This window comes from Cryptotermes secundus, unplaced genomic scaffold (genome assembly GCF_002891405.2).
Source record: "Cryptotermes secundus unplaced genomic scaffold, Csec_1.0 scaffold309, whole genome shotgun sequence".
NCBI classification, from domain to species: domain Eukaryota; kingdom Metazoa; phylum Arthropoda; class Insecta; order Blattodea; family Kalotermitidae; genus Cryptotermes; species Cryptotermes secundus.
In genome coordinates, this window is record NW_019723305.1 from 620,936 (window position 1) to 641,215 (window position 20,280).

Sequence of the window (20,280 nt, forward strand, 5' to 3'; positions counted from 1 at the left end):
GATATAGTGGCCAAAGCTGACAGCCTCATTGACCAAGAAGACTGTGCATCACCTCATTTTGGTGCCACTGAATGTAGTGATGGGCCTACTGGCTGGAATTCACTGAATCCTGACTTAACACAAATGAAATACTTCTTGTGGGGGTACATCAGAGACATGACGTACAGCAAAATATTGTCATCCCTTCTTCTTTTGCATTGAAGGATTACAGTTGCTATCATTACGGTGTCTGTGGAGGTGCTGTGTGAAGTGAAGTGGAATTTTGTTTCAATGTCTGCAGAGCTGTCAGTGGTGCTCACAATAAATTGCATTAAATGACACTAAAACTTGGTGAATTAACCTACAAGGTTTTGTTAATAAGAAATATTTATATTAAAGTAGTGATAAAATCCTGTGTGATTTCAAGAAAAGAGTGTATCTGCTGCCTAAGTTCACCTTTTTTTCCTGAATCCATTTCAGGCTTCTGTTGATATACTATTTCTTGATAACCCTGATTACCTATTGTACATCAGCTTTTAGGAAGTTTTTGAGAAAGCACTTAAAATATATATTCATCTATAAATTTATATGTCACTTTTATCTCCTTTATAAAAGGGCTGTATGTTAAACTTACTATTATGATTTTTGATAGCATGAATATGCTATTTATATCTTATTCTGAACATTCTTCCAGTTTGACTGATATAATTTAGTGAGCAATCCAAACATTTCATCTGATAAATGCCACTATTATTATATTTATCAGTTTGTGTGTAATGATTTAATATTATTATTGATTATTGATATTATTGTGTTTCTTGTGTGAAAAGCAACTTTAAGTTGTGTGTCTTTAAAGAGCTTAGTCATATCTCTTACTTCCTTACCACAATATGTAAATATAGCCCATTTTGTTTTTTTATGTTTTTGATCTTTGTGTATGTTTTGTTTTCATGAGTGTGATAGTGGTTTTTCTAGTAAATTTGTGTTGTATTCATTATTCTGCAGTGTGTTTCTTATAGTATTTTTGTTTGTTTTGATTTCTTTGTTATTGGGTATGTGTTTAATCAATGTAATTGCTATTTGATACCCGACACTTTTTGTTCATACAGGTGGCATAAACTATTGGGTATTATGATATCTGTCAGTAGGTTTCTTGCATATTGAAAATTCTAATTGTTTGTTCTTGTGGTGTGTTTTAATGTCTAGATAATGAATTTTCCCGTGTCTTTCCTTCTCGATAATAAATTTTCTAGATGGTTGTATATTGTTGAAATCATTAAGTGTTTTCTCAATATTTGTTTTCCTTTTGTTATATATTACATGTATGTTGTCTATACATGCACTATATAACAAAAGGACTATATATCTATAAAATGTAACATCTGAAGTGCCCCGATGAGTATGGTTGTCATGGTCAAAGTACCCCGATTTGGGCAGTTGGGTGCTAGTGGAAGCATGCGCACACACCACTAGTAGAAGCGCATGCACACCCTAAATATATACTCGTATTTTTAAATGTAGTAACTACCAGACAGATTTGAGTAAAACTCATACACAAGCCAGTAATTTTATTGCAGATTCTGCAGATTAATGTGTTAAAAATATATAGTAAAATTCGATGTACATACCTTTTTTTGTTGTTATCTGCTTGATGTATATGTAAGCTCCGCCCCCGGCATCATCTAACTAAATCTCGCCTTTGTGTGGCACTCCTTGAATCACCCAATAATGCACAGGCCCATGTCACATCTATTGCACTTTGTGTGGATTCTTCTCCTCTTCCCATGTGCAGAACAAACGCTGCAATTCATTCTCTTGTCTGAATGGGTTGGCTAGTGTTACCGATTGGCCTGCTCTAGGCGGTGTATGTAGATGAAAGAGCAGGAGGTCGACTGAAGGGCCATTAGGGATGAGGGCGACACATTGCAGTACGTTTCAGCATGTTGCAAATAAGGGTTAGACGAAAGTCTCTGTGTGACAGTTTCGCACCATAGGGTGACAGCAGGATGAAACTGTTCAGAATCGTCAGATCCAGTAAATGGAAGAACAGTTTCTTCATCCATTTCCAGGTCTAACGGCTGATAGGATAATTGTTTGTCATCCTGTCTGCTTCGTCAACATATCCCATGTGCATGTTGTAATCTGCAACAATTGCTGGCTTTATGGCATTTATATGTTCATCGCAGAAATTGCCTTCTGCTGGAGGAGCGTGCATGTTAGTCAACATATATATGTCTCATTTGTCTTTCCAAACTAATACTGTCATGTCACCCCTCACCCTAACCCGTATGTCTCTTTTCTTCATTCCAAGTCTCCTGTTGCATAAGTCTTGTGGCAGGTCCTTCCAACTTGGTCTGTCTGTACCACAGCAACTTATTTTCTTCGTCATCGGTTCATCAAACAATTCGGGCGCTAAAAAAAAAATTGCCCATGTGCAGTTAGTGCCCAACCCCCTCGATCTTTCTGCAGAGGTCCCTGACCGTTGCATGCGTCGCAGTCACGTCTTGGTCGGCGCATGTCCTGTCTGTGCCTAAGTAAACCTTCATGCCGTATGTATAGTCTACTGCATCACAGAGCTTGAAGATTTTGACTCCGAAACGTTTGTTTCTTAGGAATAAAGTGTCAAAAAATAACCCTCCTTTTGAATTTTACAATTATTTCAACAGGCAGATGCACCAAAGGACTACAGTATTTTTCATATCTGTCATTTAGAGTGACAAAAATAGTCTGAATTTTCCATAGTCGGTCATAATTATCAGATTTTCTGGTAATTTCTACTTTCTTCCCTGTGAAGTGAGGGAAGCGAAGAATGTGAAGAAATTGGTCGTGTTTCAATGTCTTAGTGTAGAAAGACATGAGAAATTGCTCAGCAGTTGCCCAGTAGTCTCTTATTCTATCTCTAATGTCACGGCCCATTTGAATAATGATACCTAGAAAAAGAAACATTTTGGATTCGGTAATGTCAGGGACTAGAGGAGGTCCCTCTTCAAGGCTGTCAAGATACTAGTGATAATGTCTGTTAGTCTCTTCCACCAGCAGATGGATAATTCCTGTGAAGAATAACATGAACACGCAGAGTGGAGTGGAATCCTTATTCACGTGTGGAACTATGTTGAGATTTATCCCCCTTCTTCCATCCAAAAAATTATTCGCACCCCTCCTGCCATGCTGTTGTGGTGGTCCCCACAATTATGGTGATGATAGTGATGATATCAATGGCTGCACGAGTTCTTCGTCATTCACATCTTCTTAGCACCAATCATTATCTTCATCTTCTGTGCAGCAGTCCGAATCAGAATCGAATATCAGTTACCTTTCAATTTCATAATTTTCCAAATGACATTTCAAGGCCATTGTACAAAGAAATGAAAGTACAGCATTCAATTTCACTATGAACACAGAGAACAGATCACACTCTGTATATCAGCCATGATGCAACTACCTGTTTATGATCATTGAAAGGGCAACAATCTCTTGCAGCTACAACAGAAGAGCTCAGCACTGAAGAAGGAACCCTCTAGCTTTCTCTTGAATAGCCATGCTTTCATTCTTCTGTCCTTTAGTAAAAACATTCGAAAATCTGAAGAGTGTAACAAAGATGTAAAATTTGCCAGCAGAGAACCAGATAATTTTATTGCTTTCATCTGTTTTATGACACCAGGGACTGCTAAAATATGTCAAGTGTTACAAGCAGGACTGATTTTATAATGCAGATATACTCTGTGAAGAAGTGTGAAATCATTTTTACAGCATGCACCAAAATTAAAGAAAAAATGAAAATAAGAGTATAACTTTGTATAAAAATTTAAAAAATCTTATGTTATAATGTGTGACACTGTTCTTTGCTGATACAAACAAAGTTAATACCATCCATTTACCATAAAAAATTGTGTTAGATACAGCATTTTTAAACACAGTGCTTAAAATTGATTAAGCGCCCTAACAGGGATGAACATTTAAACAGAGAGGAGCAACAGGCAATTAAACGCGCACCAACAGCGGGCATTTAAATAAACTCCGGCCAGTTCAAGCTTACCACCATTTCAAAAGTCTGGCCTTTAAATGATAATATGCAATAATTTGTTGTGTTTTTAGGATTAGGTACACGTATTTGTGTTCCACATGTTGAATGAATGTTTCTGCTAATATTGCCGATGTTGGGGTGCCCATGGCCAACCCCTCTATCTATTTATAATATTTTTGATTAGATGGGAAGTAGTTCTGCTCCATCACTGTTTTAAAAATATATACGATATAATTTTGAATACTGGATTGGATCTCGGTGTTAATATTATTGGTTTTAACTAAATTTATGATGTATTTTCTTGGTATGTTTGTGTACATATCTGCGATATTGAAAGATCATATGTTCGTATCACTATTCAGTTCAATGGTTTTTAGCTCCATCATAAGGTGGTTGGAGTTGCGTACATTATACGCGTATATGTATGGTAGATTTAGGTAATTATATAGTGTTTTGTTAGTTTATTTGCTATTTCATATGTTGACACATTCTTCCAGTTGGTTGTAGGCCTTAGAGGTGTGTTTTGCTTATGTAGTTTTATTTTTGCGTGCATACTTATGTTAAACTGAAGTTTCATGAATACAGATACTGTATAAATAATGTACAGGTACACATTTGATAAATTTTAATTCTTCCAAAAGTACTATTTTACCTACAATCAAAGTTCATATTTTACTGCTGTTTTGACTTTGTAATTCTTGTAACTGGTGCTACAGTTCGGTATATTTTTCTTAGAGCCAAATAAAGTAAAACAAAGATCAGAGATATACCTATAATAAGAACTGCAATGACATCTATTAGAAAATATTGATACCAAGTTAAGTCAGCACTGACAGATCGAAGGGAGGATCCTCCATGCCGTAACACATACTCAGTCCAAAACACAGCCCTCTGCAGTGGTGTCTCTTGCTGGTCTCTGTATATAGCTGATAATTTCTTCATATTGTCTCTGTAACTACAGTACACAGTGAATTATTTAAGAAACATATTCAAATCGTTCAAACTGAAGTTAGGTGAAATGCTCAGATGTTTTCAGTTGTCAGAGGGAAGTTCAGAAATGTCTTGTAACATGTTTCAAATCTCTATAAACATTTATTTGTTAAGATCACTGTCTGGTAGACTGTTGGTGATGATCTAGCAGTTTGATGGATTCACATACCAGGAGATAGTTATATTCACAGTAATTGCTTTGAGGACCTCAGATCTAGCATTTGTGTGTTATGTTTGAAGGTTATTATTTTATTGTGCTTTGTCCGAATGAAGTTCATACATGATACTTCTTTGTTAACCTTTCTGAAAATTTCATCTCCAAAATTAGTTTCAGTTAAATTTGGAACTGAGTACACAGAACGATAATAACCAATTTTGATTTTGGTTAATTATAATCCCCTAACTATCTCCATGGAGCAGAATCTTGCTGCAGAAGCTAACAGTCGCTCAACTGACACAATTTTCTGCCTTTTATGGAACCTAAAAGATTCATTACAGTGTTGACTAGATCTGCCATTGGTTCCTATCTGGAATCAAATGAATACAATCCACACCCTCATATTTTGTTTCTTAAGGTCCATTTTAACATTATCCTTGAGTCTATGCTCAGACCAAACTAACGGTCTCTTTTCTCTGTCTTTGACTAAAATTTTGTATGCATTTCTCACTGCAACATGTGCACTACTTGCGTCATCCATCTCAATCTTGATTCCACCCAGATATTAGGTGGTGAAGAACATAAATAATTAAGCTCCTCATTATGGAATTTTTCTAACCTCCTGTTACTATGTACTTCTCTCATAGATTGACTGAAATACTCACTGGACCGTTCTCTTATCCCTCAGCATATGCCCTTCTGTTAATGTGAAACGTGATGTTTCACACCTATACAAAAAAAGGTAAAAGTGTAGCTTTGTGAGTTTTATTTTATATTTGTTTTAACTCCTGTTAAGCTTTATTAACATCCAACTCAATGTCCAAGTTTTCCATGGCCACGATCCTATTTGTGATTTCAACATGATACTGCTCTTTATCCTTTACTTCATTTAATTTCTTGAGATTGAACCTCTCCATATGAACTCTGTGTGTTGTTTGTTTGCTCACTGCCAGTCTTTCCCTAACCTTTGCCACCACTAGGTAGTGGTCAGTATCACAATCTGCTGCCCTGAATGATTGGACATCACGTATAATTGAATGCCATCTCCTATCTATCAAAATATGGTCGATCTGATTGTGTATCTTCCCATCATGAGATGTCCAAGTAAATTGATGGATGTTACGATGTGGGAACATTGTACTTTTGACAGTAAGACTTTTTGATGTGGCAAAGTTTACTACTCTAACTCCATTGTCATTACTAATTTCATGCAAACTCTCATTCCCAATCGGTTTGAAAATGTCTTCCCTCCCTATTTTGGCATTGAAATCTCCTAACAAAATTTCCATAGGGTACTTCGGGAATTTATCAAATACATGTTCTAGTTCTTCATAGAACCTATCCTCTATGTCACCAATTTTATCTTCTGTTGGGGCATGGACATTCGTAACAGTGATATCATACCAGCGACCTTTTAGTATTATACATGATATGCTATCACTAACGAACTCTACCCTCTTAACTGCTAATATGATTCTCTTATGTACTAAAAAACCTGAACCTAATTCATGATTTTCATTCCCCATTCCATAGAAAAACGTATATTCGCCTGCTGGTGCGATGCCACCTCCTTCCCATCTGACCTCCTGTAACCCCGCTAAATCTAACTTATATTTTAAGATTTCTTATACCACTGCCCTGAGCAAACCTGCTCTATAGATACTCGTATTTCGAACATTCCAAGTACCAAATCTCATATCCATTTTCTTTAGCTTAGGTTGTTTATCCAAGGAATCCGTCCAGGTCTGAGTCTTTTTGAGAATTTTTCATGAGTTAATTTTTTATGGTGAGGAGTTGTTAGCCCCATGCCAAACCCCCAAGCTGGAGGACCACCCCTTGTCGGCTGCCCGCGACTTCTTATTCAATATATTCGCAGCTTCCCACCAAACCTGGAGGTCTCCTCCATCCGCAACCTGAGGATGCTCCATGCCGTGGTGACAAGGGACCCACCTAACATGGCTAAGAACATTACTCATTTTTATTTTAATGATGTAAGTAAACATCATCTCGTTGAGTTAAAATAATTTAAAAACAGAAATGTATAAAATTCTAGCTCACCACCTTCTACAACAAATGTTTCGTGAAAATATAATCCAATTTTACTAGTACTGAAGTTCAGTGGTGTATATATATTAACCTTATATTTGCCTGATGATGGCTATGATAGCAGAAACATGTAGCAGAGCAGAAACTAGGCACTGATCTTGATATTTGTTGTGTTGTGATGGTTGTAATAAAGAGGTCATAATAAAATAATTTACATAAATTAAAGTAAATAAACATTGAAAAAGATATAATTTTTATTATTTATCTAGATCTTACCTGTGGTTGCCAAGAACTGTATGTACAGCATCAAGAATAGTTTGTTTTGACAGTGTATCATAAACCAGCTCCACTCCGAGACCATGTGTTGCCAGTTTCACAATATTTACAAACTGATCAGCTAAGAAAGGTATCCCTACAACAGGTACTCCATGATAGATTGCCTCTTGTGAACTAAGCATTCCAGCATGTGACATGAACAGATGAATATTTGGATGTGCTGTAACAATTAACATACAAATCAACAATTATAACAGTCCAAAATTGTACATCATGACTTCGTGATTAGCACTCCTACTTTGTAAACAGGATGCCAAGATATGCTTCCAGAAATAATATTTAAATCTACTAGTCAATTTCAGTTCCACTCAATTTATTTATAACGAGGGTAAAAATTATATTGTGATCATGCTCTATAAACAAGTGAGAAACTGTGATTCTGAAGAGCTGAATCAAGGGTTTGTTTCTTAGTTGTAGTTATGATCTGCAATTGTTCAACAAATCTGATTACCAATCCATACCCCGCGTATAGTCACTCATACATGTGACAATATTTTGAATAGATTTTTGTACCTTCTTTTTAAGCTCTTCCAAGTTGCAAACAAACTTTCTTACCTAGGAACTGCTGCTACTTCTATTCTGGGTAATGTCATTGTCTGTTAAAAAGTAATTGCCATGCATTTTCCGTCTAAAATTATATTTTTTTTTACTATGTCTGCAATAGGAAACAACAAACAACAGTCTGTATGGTTCCTTGTTAGCATCACAATATATTGTCATATGATTGACTACAGACGGGATTTGGATTGATGACTGGATTTATTGAACTCTTCAACAGATCGTGAAAGGTAACAAGCACTACGTCATGAAGGTGTATGGGGAGTTGATGTATAATCCACATTTTCTTGACCTAGTTACTAACTGGAGGTGAGTGGTCAGCTTCACGTCCCCCACACCCATCGAATAGGAGGTTGGGTGGATCCCAGAGCCAGTCTGGACGACTTCTTACAGATTGTAACTACGTGTAATTGTAGGGCTCTCACTAATTCACACACTCTACAGTCCACTCTAGCACGCACTAAGTCTTCTCAGTCTGCTGTGTCTTCAACGAGCTGCTGGGTAATGTCTTCTAAGAGTGGCCGTTCCTACTGGTGGTTTACCGCCAAACAGTTGAACTTGGTGCTAAGCCTCTTGAGGATCACGACCAGGGATTTTTTTTGGACTGAACCCTTGCGGTCATAGACCATATGTAACATCATTTCTGACGAGAGGATGGGCCTTTCTCTTATGAATGGGCGTCACTTTTGTCAATCGTACGTATCACACATATAGCATTTTACTGAAAATTTTTCCTCATTCCCTACATACAAGTCCTCTGTCAGTCCAGACTTTACAAAACAGATCATGCCTGTCTTATCTCATGTTACAACAGCAACTTAGTCAGTTGAACCTTCGTAAGCTTGATTTCCATCATGTTTAAGCCTCTTATATTTCTCATGTCTGGCTTCGACTTGCCCTATGCTGTGAACATGTTCATTCTCATAATTTTGTATGACTTCTGCTTGATGCCTGCACAATTTTATTTTGTAATTGTATACATATGGAAAGTTGAAGGCCATGTGTGTACATCACTGATCGGCATGTAACTTTGGGAATTTCCAGTTGTGCAGAGAAACTTATTTTGCAGGCGCTGCAATTTTAAGATGCAGGTGTCTGCCGCAAGTTCACATGCGGTGTAAGCATAATCCATTACTGATCTAGTCAGCGCTTTGTGGAGGATTAGTACAATGAAAGATGTTAAACGCTCACTTTTGATAGGGAGTAGATTCTAATAAATATTCTGAAGGTCTTGGCTTCAGTCATTTCTGTGTGTAGTCCCAATGCAGTCCTCTTATCTAAGATTACACCGATATATTTTACATGAGTGATGAAGGGGATAATCCTTCCATTCAAGTAAAATGATCCTCATGGGGCCTAAGTCTATGAGAAAAGTAGATGGCCCAAGTCTTATCTTCATTGATTTTTACGTTCCAGCACTCACACCAGGTCCCAGTAACACTGAGAATTCGTTGTTGCTCTTTGAGAACCTAACTCTCTTTTCGGTCTGTCACATATATATGGGTGTCATCATAAAAGAGACCTAGAAAGACACAAGTGGTTTGGAGAGTATCATTTATATACATTGTACAGTGTGGGGGAGATGATGGAACTTTTTGGCACCCCTGCTTGTATATCCCTTGGGGTGGACATTTCACCTTCGACCGAGACTCTGAATTTTCTCTGAGATAGAAAAAAGCTAATAACCTTCATTAGATTTACAGAAAATTTTAATTTAGATAATTTATACAGCAAGCCAAGGTGCCATGTTTTATGAAAGGTTTCTTCAATATGCAAGAATACCTCAACCATAGACATATTGTTATTGAAATTTAATGTTACATGGTCCGTAAGCCTCACACATTGAAAAGTGGTGCTGATATTGTAGGATGATTTTCTTTCTATCTTACGAGCATATATTGCGGCTGTTTTCGTGTCCCACTGGGTGTGTCGCTAGCTTAGTGGTGGGTATCTAGTGTTGCTTTGTGTTCCTTGTACAAGGAATATCAGAATTCAAAATGATGATGATGATGATGATAATAATAATAATAATAATAATAATAATAATAACAACAACAACAACAATGATGTGCCTTAAGGAATTCTATTTGACCAAGTGAACGGTGCAGTAGACTCCTTTAAAAAAATGTGTTTTCTGAAGATGGCCTTATGTGGCTGAAACAGGTAGCACAAACATTGTATGTACTCATATATAATGTCACGTGTTGGGTATGTCACGCGACAAATAACTTTACGTGGGTCTCGGGTTTAGCAAATCTTTATTGGACACTCACACTTACACACATTACAATTATTATCATTTGCAACATCACTTGACTTCTGAACCAGTATTCCAATGCGACGTCTCAACTATCCTTCGCCTTGGTTGGCTCTCAACTGTCTCTGGCGGCGGCTATTCCAAGACTGACTTCTTGCTGTCTTTTTTTCTATATCATATTGCGTCTAGGTTCCAACTGACTTGGCAAATGCCTTCAACCCTTTCTATAACCTCAGCCGCTGCTATGCAATAGACAGTCGTTATAACCGTGGAGACTCATCTCCGGGGAGATTCGGCGTTCTCTATGCAACCGCTCACTGTTAGAATTACAATATCGCTATTGTTACTTCCTATGCAACGGTTTGTTCTAGCGTTTCCATAGAAGTAACCCTTCTGGATTCCTAACATGTGACAATATTCTTAATAATTTTATTGACATTTTAAACGTTTAAGAACATCTAGTAAATTAAGTGTGAATTAGTGTTGCTAAATTAATATTGTTGCATTATTAATGGAAAACAAGACTGTAAGTTATCACTACACCACTTTGTCCTGCCTGTGCACTCACCTTCAGGACGGCCCTCAGTTCAGTCAGTATTACTGTCTGCATGCCGTAAAGAGCACTAAAAGTAGCTTCCCACCTAGAGCTTTGAAATTATTTGCCATTTTCTTCCGCGCTATTCACAGCAGTGGTCTACTGAGAGATTTCTCCCACTTTAGCCAGTGTGCATCCGGAAAAATTGTACTCAATGACAGAAGCTGCTTCTGGGTATTTGTTCATGATGGCATGACATTTAGATTTTAACGCTGCTAATTTCTGTGTCCAGTATTTTCAGAATCCCGGTATTGGGACATCCGCCATCTTGGTGTAAACTCAAGTTCACCATGCTGTTCATTTTTCTCACTAACATACATTAACTGCAACAGCTAAACTTATACTTCTCTCAATCTCTTCTTTCGATTACAAGTTAAAGTCAAAGTCAAAGTTATATTACAACCGAAGGTCAGTCAGCCAGTCAGTGTTTGTGCCAAGATTCTGCTGAGGTAAAAGACCAGCCTCTAAGCGGACCCAACAGAAAACATAATCTCTTCCAGTTCTTCTCTATTGCATGATGTAGCTATTGGTGCGGACCACATAGAAATCGCCATTCTCAGAAGCGCTCCCATTAGTTACGTTGCGTGACGTATTCCATTGTTGCATAACCGTTCATGGTTCCCTAAACTAGTAATGGAGGTTTCTTCTGATTAAACTATTCCGGGTTTCGCCAGATATGTCACCATGTATTAGTTAAGACATAAAATAAAACATAACACTCAAAATAAGGTATCCAAGTATACACCTACTCATTTCATTCAAAATTTGAGACAGGGAATGAGGTTTCAAATCTCATCAAAGACCTTGCTACAATAATTGCATATCACTTTAACAGAAAAGGCTAATACAGATTAGCAAGATTATGGGGAAATTCATAATATTATTGTGTCCACATAGGACATAGGAAACACAGGGAAATTTCATTCTGTATATATGGGACACCAGTAACAAGAATGATAAAAAACTGTAACAACAATGGTAATTGTGGTGATTGTGGTGGTGGTGGTGGTGATGCTGATGATAATGATGATGAGGTACACCGGAGAAAAATGTTAAGGAGGAGGAGGAAGCGGAAGTGAGAGGATATTAAAATGGAGAATTAAATTTAGTGTGAGGATGCAAACTGAATTCAGCTGGCTATGAAATATGTTGTACTGTTAGCTTTGGCATCAGTTTTGCTTGCCCTAAGATTTTATCATATATTTGTTAATTCGATGTTCTTAATATTATACAGTACCTAGAATATCGTTCTGAGGCAGCCATTTTCCCAGCATCACATTCTTGGGTTGACCCGGTAATGTGTCTGACTCCCATTTCCACAAAACTCTTTGAGGCAACTCTGAAAATGCATCTAAAAATGCTTTTAACTTTACAGCTGACATCTTGTCACTCCTGACGTTTGTACCAAGGCTAAAGAATATAGCACCATTGTTGGCGTTATCCAGAAAATTTTTCAAATCCTGAAATCAAATGCAATTGATTCACTGAAGAGTGTGTCATTATTTATTATATAACTATTAAATGACAAATCAGATATGTTTAGTGTAGTCTTACTTTCCCCTTATTTAAGATAACAGCGCTCATCAGTAGTATTAGCAGCAGCAGCAGTAGTAGTAATAATAGTAGTAGTAGTAGTAGTAGTATGTAGCCTATGTATGAATGTATGTATAAATCAGTCAGCTGGTAGATCAGAAGATAGACCAAGTAAGTTGGTTGAGCACTAATATATCAGACTTCCATTTGGAAGACACCTGGTTTTAATTACAGCCAAGGTTCCATATAACGTGACTTCATCAATTCTGTTCATTTTTTGGGCTCTATAATGTGCAATAAATGTTATTTTTATATATGTGAACAGTTATCTTTCTTGTAGCCTTTATTACGGTTCATTGGTACGTCTCTTAACAACATTGTACCCATTATATTGTAACGTGTTTCGTTACTGAATATGCCGTTCGGATTGTTAATTGGTTTATTAACAACCTACAAGTAACGACTACAATTAATTATCACACAGTTGTGGGGTTTCACACTTTATAATCCTAATCGCAATAATCTGTTTACACTGTTTGCGGGGTTTCACGATTTTTAACCCTATTCGCAAATCAATTCACTCTGTCTAAAGTAGTCTACACGTTTACAGTACGGGAGCTATGTAAGTGTCCCTGTATCACACACTCCCAATTACACAACTACACACACTTCCAATTAATTCTCAGTTATCACAAACTGTCACTGATTATCACACTTTTACTGTCTCCGTCGACGGCTATATTTCAACTCAACTCGTAGGCTGCTGCCTTGAGAACTGTTGATCACACACTGGCTCTCGCTTGCTGCTTAGCCGGCTTTTATTCCATTCGCTGTTACCTGCTGCCTGCGTCAACAGCGTTGTTGCGTGCCACGTCACAGTAGGAACCGGTGCCATGTCGTCGTGTTGCGTCACCGCGCATTGCGCGTTACATCACCGTGGGGAGAGTGGCGGGGCAATGACTCACCTATTACCATAGTAACGAGAGCGCTATGTTACCGCCACATACCGCTGGGGAGGTGGGGGTCCTCTGGTGCGCAACATGTCACAATATAAATACATTAATGTACAGATATCTGGATGATTCTGCACAGGAAGCGATGTGCAAGAAACTTTAAAAAATAAAGAATTTGTAATGCAGTAGCTCACAAACACTCTGGTAGTTAGTTTCACAAGACTTGGGCATTGAACGGCAAGGATAAATTTGAATCATAGCATCCCAGATTGAATTCATGAAATGGATTGCAATATACAAGTACATAAGAATGGACAATAAAGAAAATGAAGACATTTCAGAATTAAGGACTGAGCAGTATCATATGGCAATTAATCTTGCAGGGCCAAAATACATTTTTTCTAATTAATGATAGAGTAAAAAACCTACTGGTACAATAAACAAAGTGCAACCATGAGAGATACTATTTAATATTTACTTACACTTGGCAGTTCTTTTCCTGGTTTAATATGCATTCCTCCAACTGGTATCATTGCTGGCACCAGAGGTCTTGGAAAATCCACGCTGAAGTGTGTGTTGACCATCACTAAACTGATATTCTTCTCAATTTCACTAGGTAAGGGTGCAGAATTTCCAAAATATTTCTGAGCAATGTTATCCATATTTGGTAAGTGGTGGAAAGTTCGATAATAAACGATAACATTGTGAAGCACAAAATTGACCATTCTCTGAAGAAATGTCATATGATCTGTAAATGGCAATATATATGAGCTAGTGAAAGACAGAATTTGTGGGTTACCCACTATGGTATTAAACCAAGGTGGACTTCCATAAGCCGTGATCGCAATCACAGGTGGGTTATTGAATAATGGGACAAACCCCAAAAAGCATTCTTCAACTCCCAGATCTATAATAATCACATCAAATGTTTCTTTTCCCTGTAATGCCATTAGTTTCTTTGCTCCTTTAGAAGCTATTCCAAATTCACATGCATCCTGACCCCACTGAAACCAAATGAGTGAATTTTCAATGAAGGTTTGAGTACTCATAGATTCATAATTAAATCCGGAATCATTTATTCTCTCGTAGGCTTCTTCAATAACAATATCTGTATAGTTAGCAACTGGGTGCTTCTCTGGATCAGGACTAATAACGGTGACCTCGTGGCCTCGCTCAGCAAGGGCCAACATGAGGGCGCGGTTCCAGATGTGGTGACTCGGAGAAGGTGTTGGCATCAGGCCCAGAATCTTGGCAGCAGAAATATCATCTGTTTTCCATCCAAAGAGGAAAAGTAGTGATAGCCAAGTTCCCATAGTTTTGCACCTATTAAAATGCGAAAATATGTGTGTTATTAAAGAAGACTGGAAAGTGTATACTGTATTTATTGTACAGTAGCACTATCAGTGGTGTTCTTTGAAGTTTAATAACATTAATGAAAGTTTCCATATTGAATTTAAACAAAATCTGCGAAAAGTTTGTGGGATATATGGAAAAGTCCAGTCATGACCTTATTTAAACAAGACTATGTTATTGATCAATATGGCTGAAAATCAGAATTTCCCAACAATATTTCGTGAAAGTCTCTCATATCAGTTTTCGTCAAAATATGAAACTTTGTACGGGATGCATGGAAAACAACACTTACAGTTTTTAACCTCATCCTCTTATGAATAAATATTGGAAATCTCCCATAATAAATTTTAACACAATCTGTGAAACACTGTATGGGATGCTTGGAAATTACAATTATGGCCCATGTAAACTGCAAGAAGTCTCCTATATCGAATTTTGACAAAATCTATGAAGCTGTTAAAGGAATATTTTCATGTATAATCTAACATAAACCAAGCTTCTATGTGCATGAATGTGGCTGAAAATGGAGCTTGACAACTTTCAGTTAAAGTATTCCATGCTGAATTTGAATATCTCTGTGATGGTTTGGGTACTGATAGTGGGTCAAAGTTCTTTGATGAGAAGGGCTCTTCCTTGCTTGGTTATATTTTTGTTTTATTCATTTAATCTCCTACTTGGTTTTCTTAGTTCCAGACATTTATGACCTCAGCATAGGACGTTATACTTTTTAACTTTATAATAATAACTGAATAAAGGGATGTTTGGTTATACTTATGATAGTATTTGAATGAGAATTCAAATTAAGGATTTAAGGGCACCTTATTACAATAATGTTCAAAGGTCCACGTGCATAATTTCATTACACTCCAAACTTTCACACTGTTAGCAGTACATGTAATTTTCAATTTTCTGACCTTGGTTGGAAAACCATAAGGGAAGGGACCACTTGGATGACATAGTCATACATGGGAGGATAGTATTAAAATGGATCTGAAAACCAGTAGGAGAGTGCATTGACTGGATTCATCTGGCTTAGGCTAGGTACCATTGGTAAGATCTTGTGGATACTGTAATGAACCTTTGGGTTCCATAAAAGGCTAGGATTTTCTTAATTAACTGACCAGCTGTTAATAGATTCTCAAGAAGGAAAAATTACTTGTTATAAATGATAAAACAACTCCATCCAGTGTGACTGTTGAAGTTTTTACTACTACAATTCTTAACACCCTTACATGTTTCGGTCCCTATAGACCATCATCAGAAGGACATCGATACTCTTTGGAAACCACTATTACAGTGGGTGTTCTGAATGTTAAAATATATACACATACAATGTTTGTAATGCACAATATATACAAAATCCAAAGTTTTCACAACTACAGCGGTTGTCTTGGTATATTAAAGTTTTTTAAAACTCTTGTTGTTAAAGTAAAAATTTATAAACCAAATAGGTTCCTGTCCCTTCTCTTATCGCCTTTCTTGACGGGGGCCTGTCTTTCTTGAGAAGGAGGTTCTGCAAATATATTATGGGTATTATATTATTTCAGCAACCCTATTATATATATATTTTTTTAAGGAGTTTGTTTCTTCATCCTATCTTTGATATCATCCTGTGATTGTTTGTCGTGTGCTGTATTGTTTTTACTGTTCTAGGGTGTGTTGCCCCTCGTATTTATACTTCATGTGTCTGTGATGTTAATTTGGGAGTGTTCTCATGTTGTATTATGAAGTGGAACATGTTATGTTGGTTATTACTTTCTTTTGTGTGTTTTTGTTCTTCTATCAATTTGTTGAGTTTATTAAAGTGATATATATATATATGGAAGTCTTTTTTTATATTCATGATGCTTCCTTTTTTGGCTTTCTCAATCATTTCCATGATTACTGCCATTACTGATGGCGTTTGTTTAGTATATGTTGGGCAAATGCTGATTCATCTTTGTTTAGTCTTATGTTTCTTATGTGTTCTTTCTACCTCGTTAGATTTCTACTAGTTTGGCCGATGTATACTTTTTGGCAGCTTTGGCATATTATTTTGTATATCCACTTTGTTCGTAGGGGTTTGTTTCTCGTTTTTCATTTATTAGTTTACCTATTGTGTGGGTTGTTTTGAAGGCTATCTTTATGTTGGTGTTTTTGAATAGTTTTGTGATTTTTTGTATGTAATTTCCTGTGTAGGTAAATGTGACCCATTTTTGTTCCTTTTCAGGCTTTATTATTTGGATAACTTATCTTTTGTTTAAGTTTGTTATGTAGTTGTATGATGTCTTCCTTTATATAGCCATTATTTAGTGCTATATTAATAACATTATTTAACTCTTTGTTTTAGCATTTTCCTCGAGGGGTAGTGTGAGAAGTCTGTGTATCCAATTTTTGTATGCTGCTAATTTTTTATCTTTAGGGTGGCATCATTTATTATTTATTGTTATGTCTGTCATTGTGGGTTTTCTGTATATTTCTATTTCTATTTGTCCTTGTCTGTTAAATAGGTTTAAGTCTAAGTAGGCTATTTGGTTGTTTATTTCCTCATTTATTGTAAACTGCAAGTTTTATGTTGTGCATCGAAGTGTTCGAGGAGGCATTGTGGGGTTAATTTTGTCTGATTATATATTATGAAGATGACATCTACGTATCTATTATAGTATTTAATTTTTTTCATTTTCCAGCAGATGTTTTATTCTGTTTTGTTCTAGGTCTTGTAGGAAGATTTCTGCCATAGTACTTGATAGGGGCCAGCCAATGGCTATGCCAGATCTTGGTTTGTAATATTTTTCGTTATATTGAAAATAGTTTTGATTCAGTATCATCCTAAGTATGGGCATGATTTCTTTTATAATGCTTTTGTTTACTTGGGTCTGAAAAATGGCTCATTCTACAAAAACAATTTTGCATTCCCCAGTGTTGTGTAAAATAAAGTGAGAAGATGATCCTGAATAGTAATTTGGGAAGATGTGGTCATTGTATGGTTCAAGGAACTGTACCATCATTTGCACGAGATAATGGGGAAAACGTCAAGAAACCGTAATACCATCTGAATACTAGACAGAGGTACTGCTGCATAAGTCCTCTTTTTTTTTGGTATGTTTTCTATTGTGTTTCATTGACAGTCTTACATCCTCAAAGGCTTAAGAAGTCGAATAAGCTGGGAAAATATTACGAATTGTCACAAGGTTAGAATTTTTAAGGAGGCAGCCGTTGTCTACTTCAGGATACCTCTCCGGTATTGGTATGGATAGTAAGAAAAGCCACAAACCTACTCAGTCCAGATTCCCTGCAATAAGGCCGAGATTCGAGTCTGACCTCCCAAAGTCCAGTGCTTGTATATCAACCTACACATCTTTTAAATGGGATCAAATTAAACGAAAAGCTGGAAGTGCAGGACGTTTCACAGTATTGCCTCTACTTCTGGATAATTTCCTCAACAGTATTTTTATATGTGCAACTGTGAATATTAAACAATTCAACATGAAAATGTAAAACTGGCAAGAACTAGCATAAGACGTGTAAAACAATTTGTTTTGACAAATCTGTGCAAGGACATCAGATGTAGAATCCGATAAACCTTTAGCGGTTTTCGAATTTAAAAATGGCAATATAAAATCCCATATGTTAACTATTTCGAAAGCCGCAAGATTTATGGGAAAGTTTCAGAAGGTTTCATTTTTTTGGAAATTTTATTTGAAATGTGTTTTACCTCGACAACTATTTAAGCTTGAGATGCATGCTGAAATATGAATAGGCCCTCATGTAAAATACCTGTTGTTGTTACTGATTTTAGCTAAAATAGGAATCTAATTAAATCTTCTTGTGAAAACACTCAGTATCACATTTCATGAAAATCCGTTCGGCGGTCCTTGAGTTTTTACATGCAGACATACTAAATGTGATGAAGCTAATATGAGCCTATTTCCAAATTTTCCTTCTGAATATAAAGCGAATCTGCATCAGGAGACATAAAATAAAACAATCTTAAATAAATGCGCAAGAAAGAAAGTAAATAAAGTCATCCCTTACATGGTTTAGAAGTGATGATGTGCTGCCTCACCATACAACTTCCACTGCCATAATAATATTAAAACTTAAATTGGTAACACGAAATTATTCCGTCCTTCAGCATTAATTCACGAACGTTATTATATAAGTGGGTAAATTCTCGTTGCATGTCACTGCTGATGACGGAAGCACAGCATGATGAGAAAATTGCTCAGTAAGGGGCCAAAATTGTAAAGGAGTGTGGAGAGAGAAGAGTATGAACAAGCGCACATTTTCGCTTTATGTATTTGTCATATAACGTGCTTACACGACGAAAAGATTATGCCTTTATTCAAAATAGGTTGAATGAAAGGAGAGTGTGAATTATAGTTTTACATACAACGCTTTTCCTACACTAAAACCTCCATTGTAATGGTTAAAACCTATGCTTCATATTCGGGAAACCTCAGCTTAGAATCTCCGCCCATACTAATACCTGAGAATCTCCATGTTATTCCTGTCCCGTCATGCAAATATTGGGGTAGTTCTTTCAAACAGGCCACCACTGCGTCCTACCACATTCAGGGCTACACGCCTTCAGTTTATCTGTGCAGTTTATCACGTGTGACGTCATGTCTGAGCGATAAACTATGTCAACTGCGCAGTTTAGATCGGTTTTCATCATCATCATCATCATCAGTAATCTGTCAAGACGACAGGTCTACAGTCTCTTCCAAAACAATTCCTCCATTTAATGTGATCTAGAGCTTTCTCCTTCAAATGACAGTATCCTCTTCTGTCCCTAAGGTCATCCAGCATCTTCTTACGTCTTCTTCCTCGTCTATCCGTCCCTCTATCTTTCCTTCGATAACTTATTTTAGAAGGCAGTTTCTGCGTAAAATATGACAAATCAAATTAGCCTTCCGTTTTCTTATTTCGTGTAGGATATTCCTCTGCTCACTGACTCTAATTAACACTTTGTGGGAACATCCCACATTATCACGCATTTCTGCAACGCTCGCTCTTCACATCACTTTTTCACCATCACGCGCGCTAACCAACCAGATTGCTTCAAACGTTCATATTTATACTGGGATCGCTCCTGGCCCGCATCTACGTCATTACGCGCGCTAGCCAATCAATTCTGCCTCCTCACTTTCGAGTTTGGCTCCACCCCACCGACCAGCGTATAAAAAGGAGCGATTCCAAAGCCGAGTTATTCAGTTCAATTCAGTCCGACTGCAGTCTACAATCAAGCCACACAGCAAGCAACTTCAGCCAGCAGGCTTCGTCGCCAGCGCTCGGTCTTCGGAGACATCGGCAGGCTGCGCCAGGCACGACTGCCTCGGCTCTCCGGCGCTCTCACACCCGACTCACTGGGGCACCGCGCCTGGACTCGCCGGTGGTCGTGTTACGGTCCGACTCACTGGGCTTCTGGCGTAGCCACTGCCTCATGGCTCCTACGACCGCGCTCAACGACTAGCCTTTTCACCAGCCATTCACCGTAACTAGCCTTTCTCCTTACCG

The 20,280-nt window shown here is 37.3% G+C and overlaps 1 protein-coding gene across 3 annotated transcripts; it reads right to left on the bottom strand.

Moving 5' to 3' along the window:
- Nucleotides 1-4,613: 4,613 nt before the first annotated feature.
- LOC111861738 (UDP-glucuronosyltransferase 2B31) lies at nt 4,614-19,369 on the bottom strand. Of its 3 annotated transcripts, none has more exons than XM_023846564.2 (5): nt 19,250-19,369; nt 13,911-14,751; nt 12,180-12,402; nt 7,473-7,692; nt 4,614-4,958 (listed from the first exon to the last, which is right to left on the bottom strand). In XM_023846564.2, the coding sequence occupies exons 1-5, from the start codon at nt 19,261-19,263 to the stop codon at nt 4,676-4,678; spliced, it is 1,581 nt and encodes a 526-aa protein (XP_023702332.1). In that variant the 5' UTR covers nt 19,264-19,369; the 3' UTR covers nt 4,614-4,675. The 3 variants fall into 3 exon arrangements, with proteins under 3 accessions (XP_023702332.1, XP_023702334.1, XP_023702333.1); XM_023846566.2 differs by having other exon boundaries at nt 19,247-19,330; XM_023846565.2 differs by lacking the exon at nt 19,250-19,369 and adding an exon at nt 18,796-18,986.
- Nucleotides 19,370-20,280: the final 911 nt, after the last annotated feature.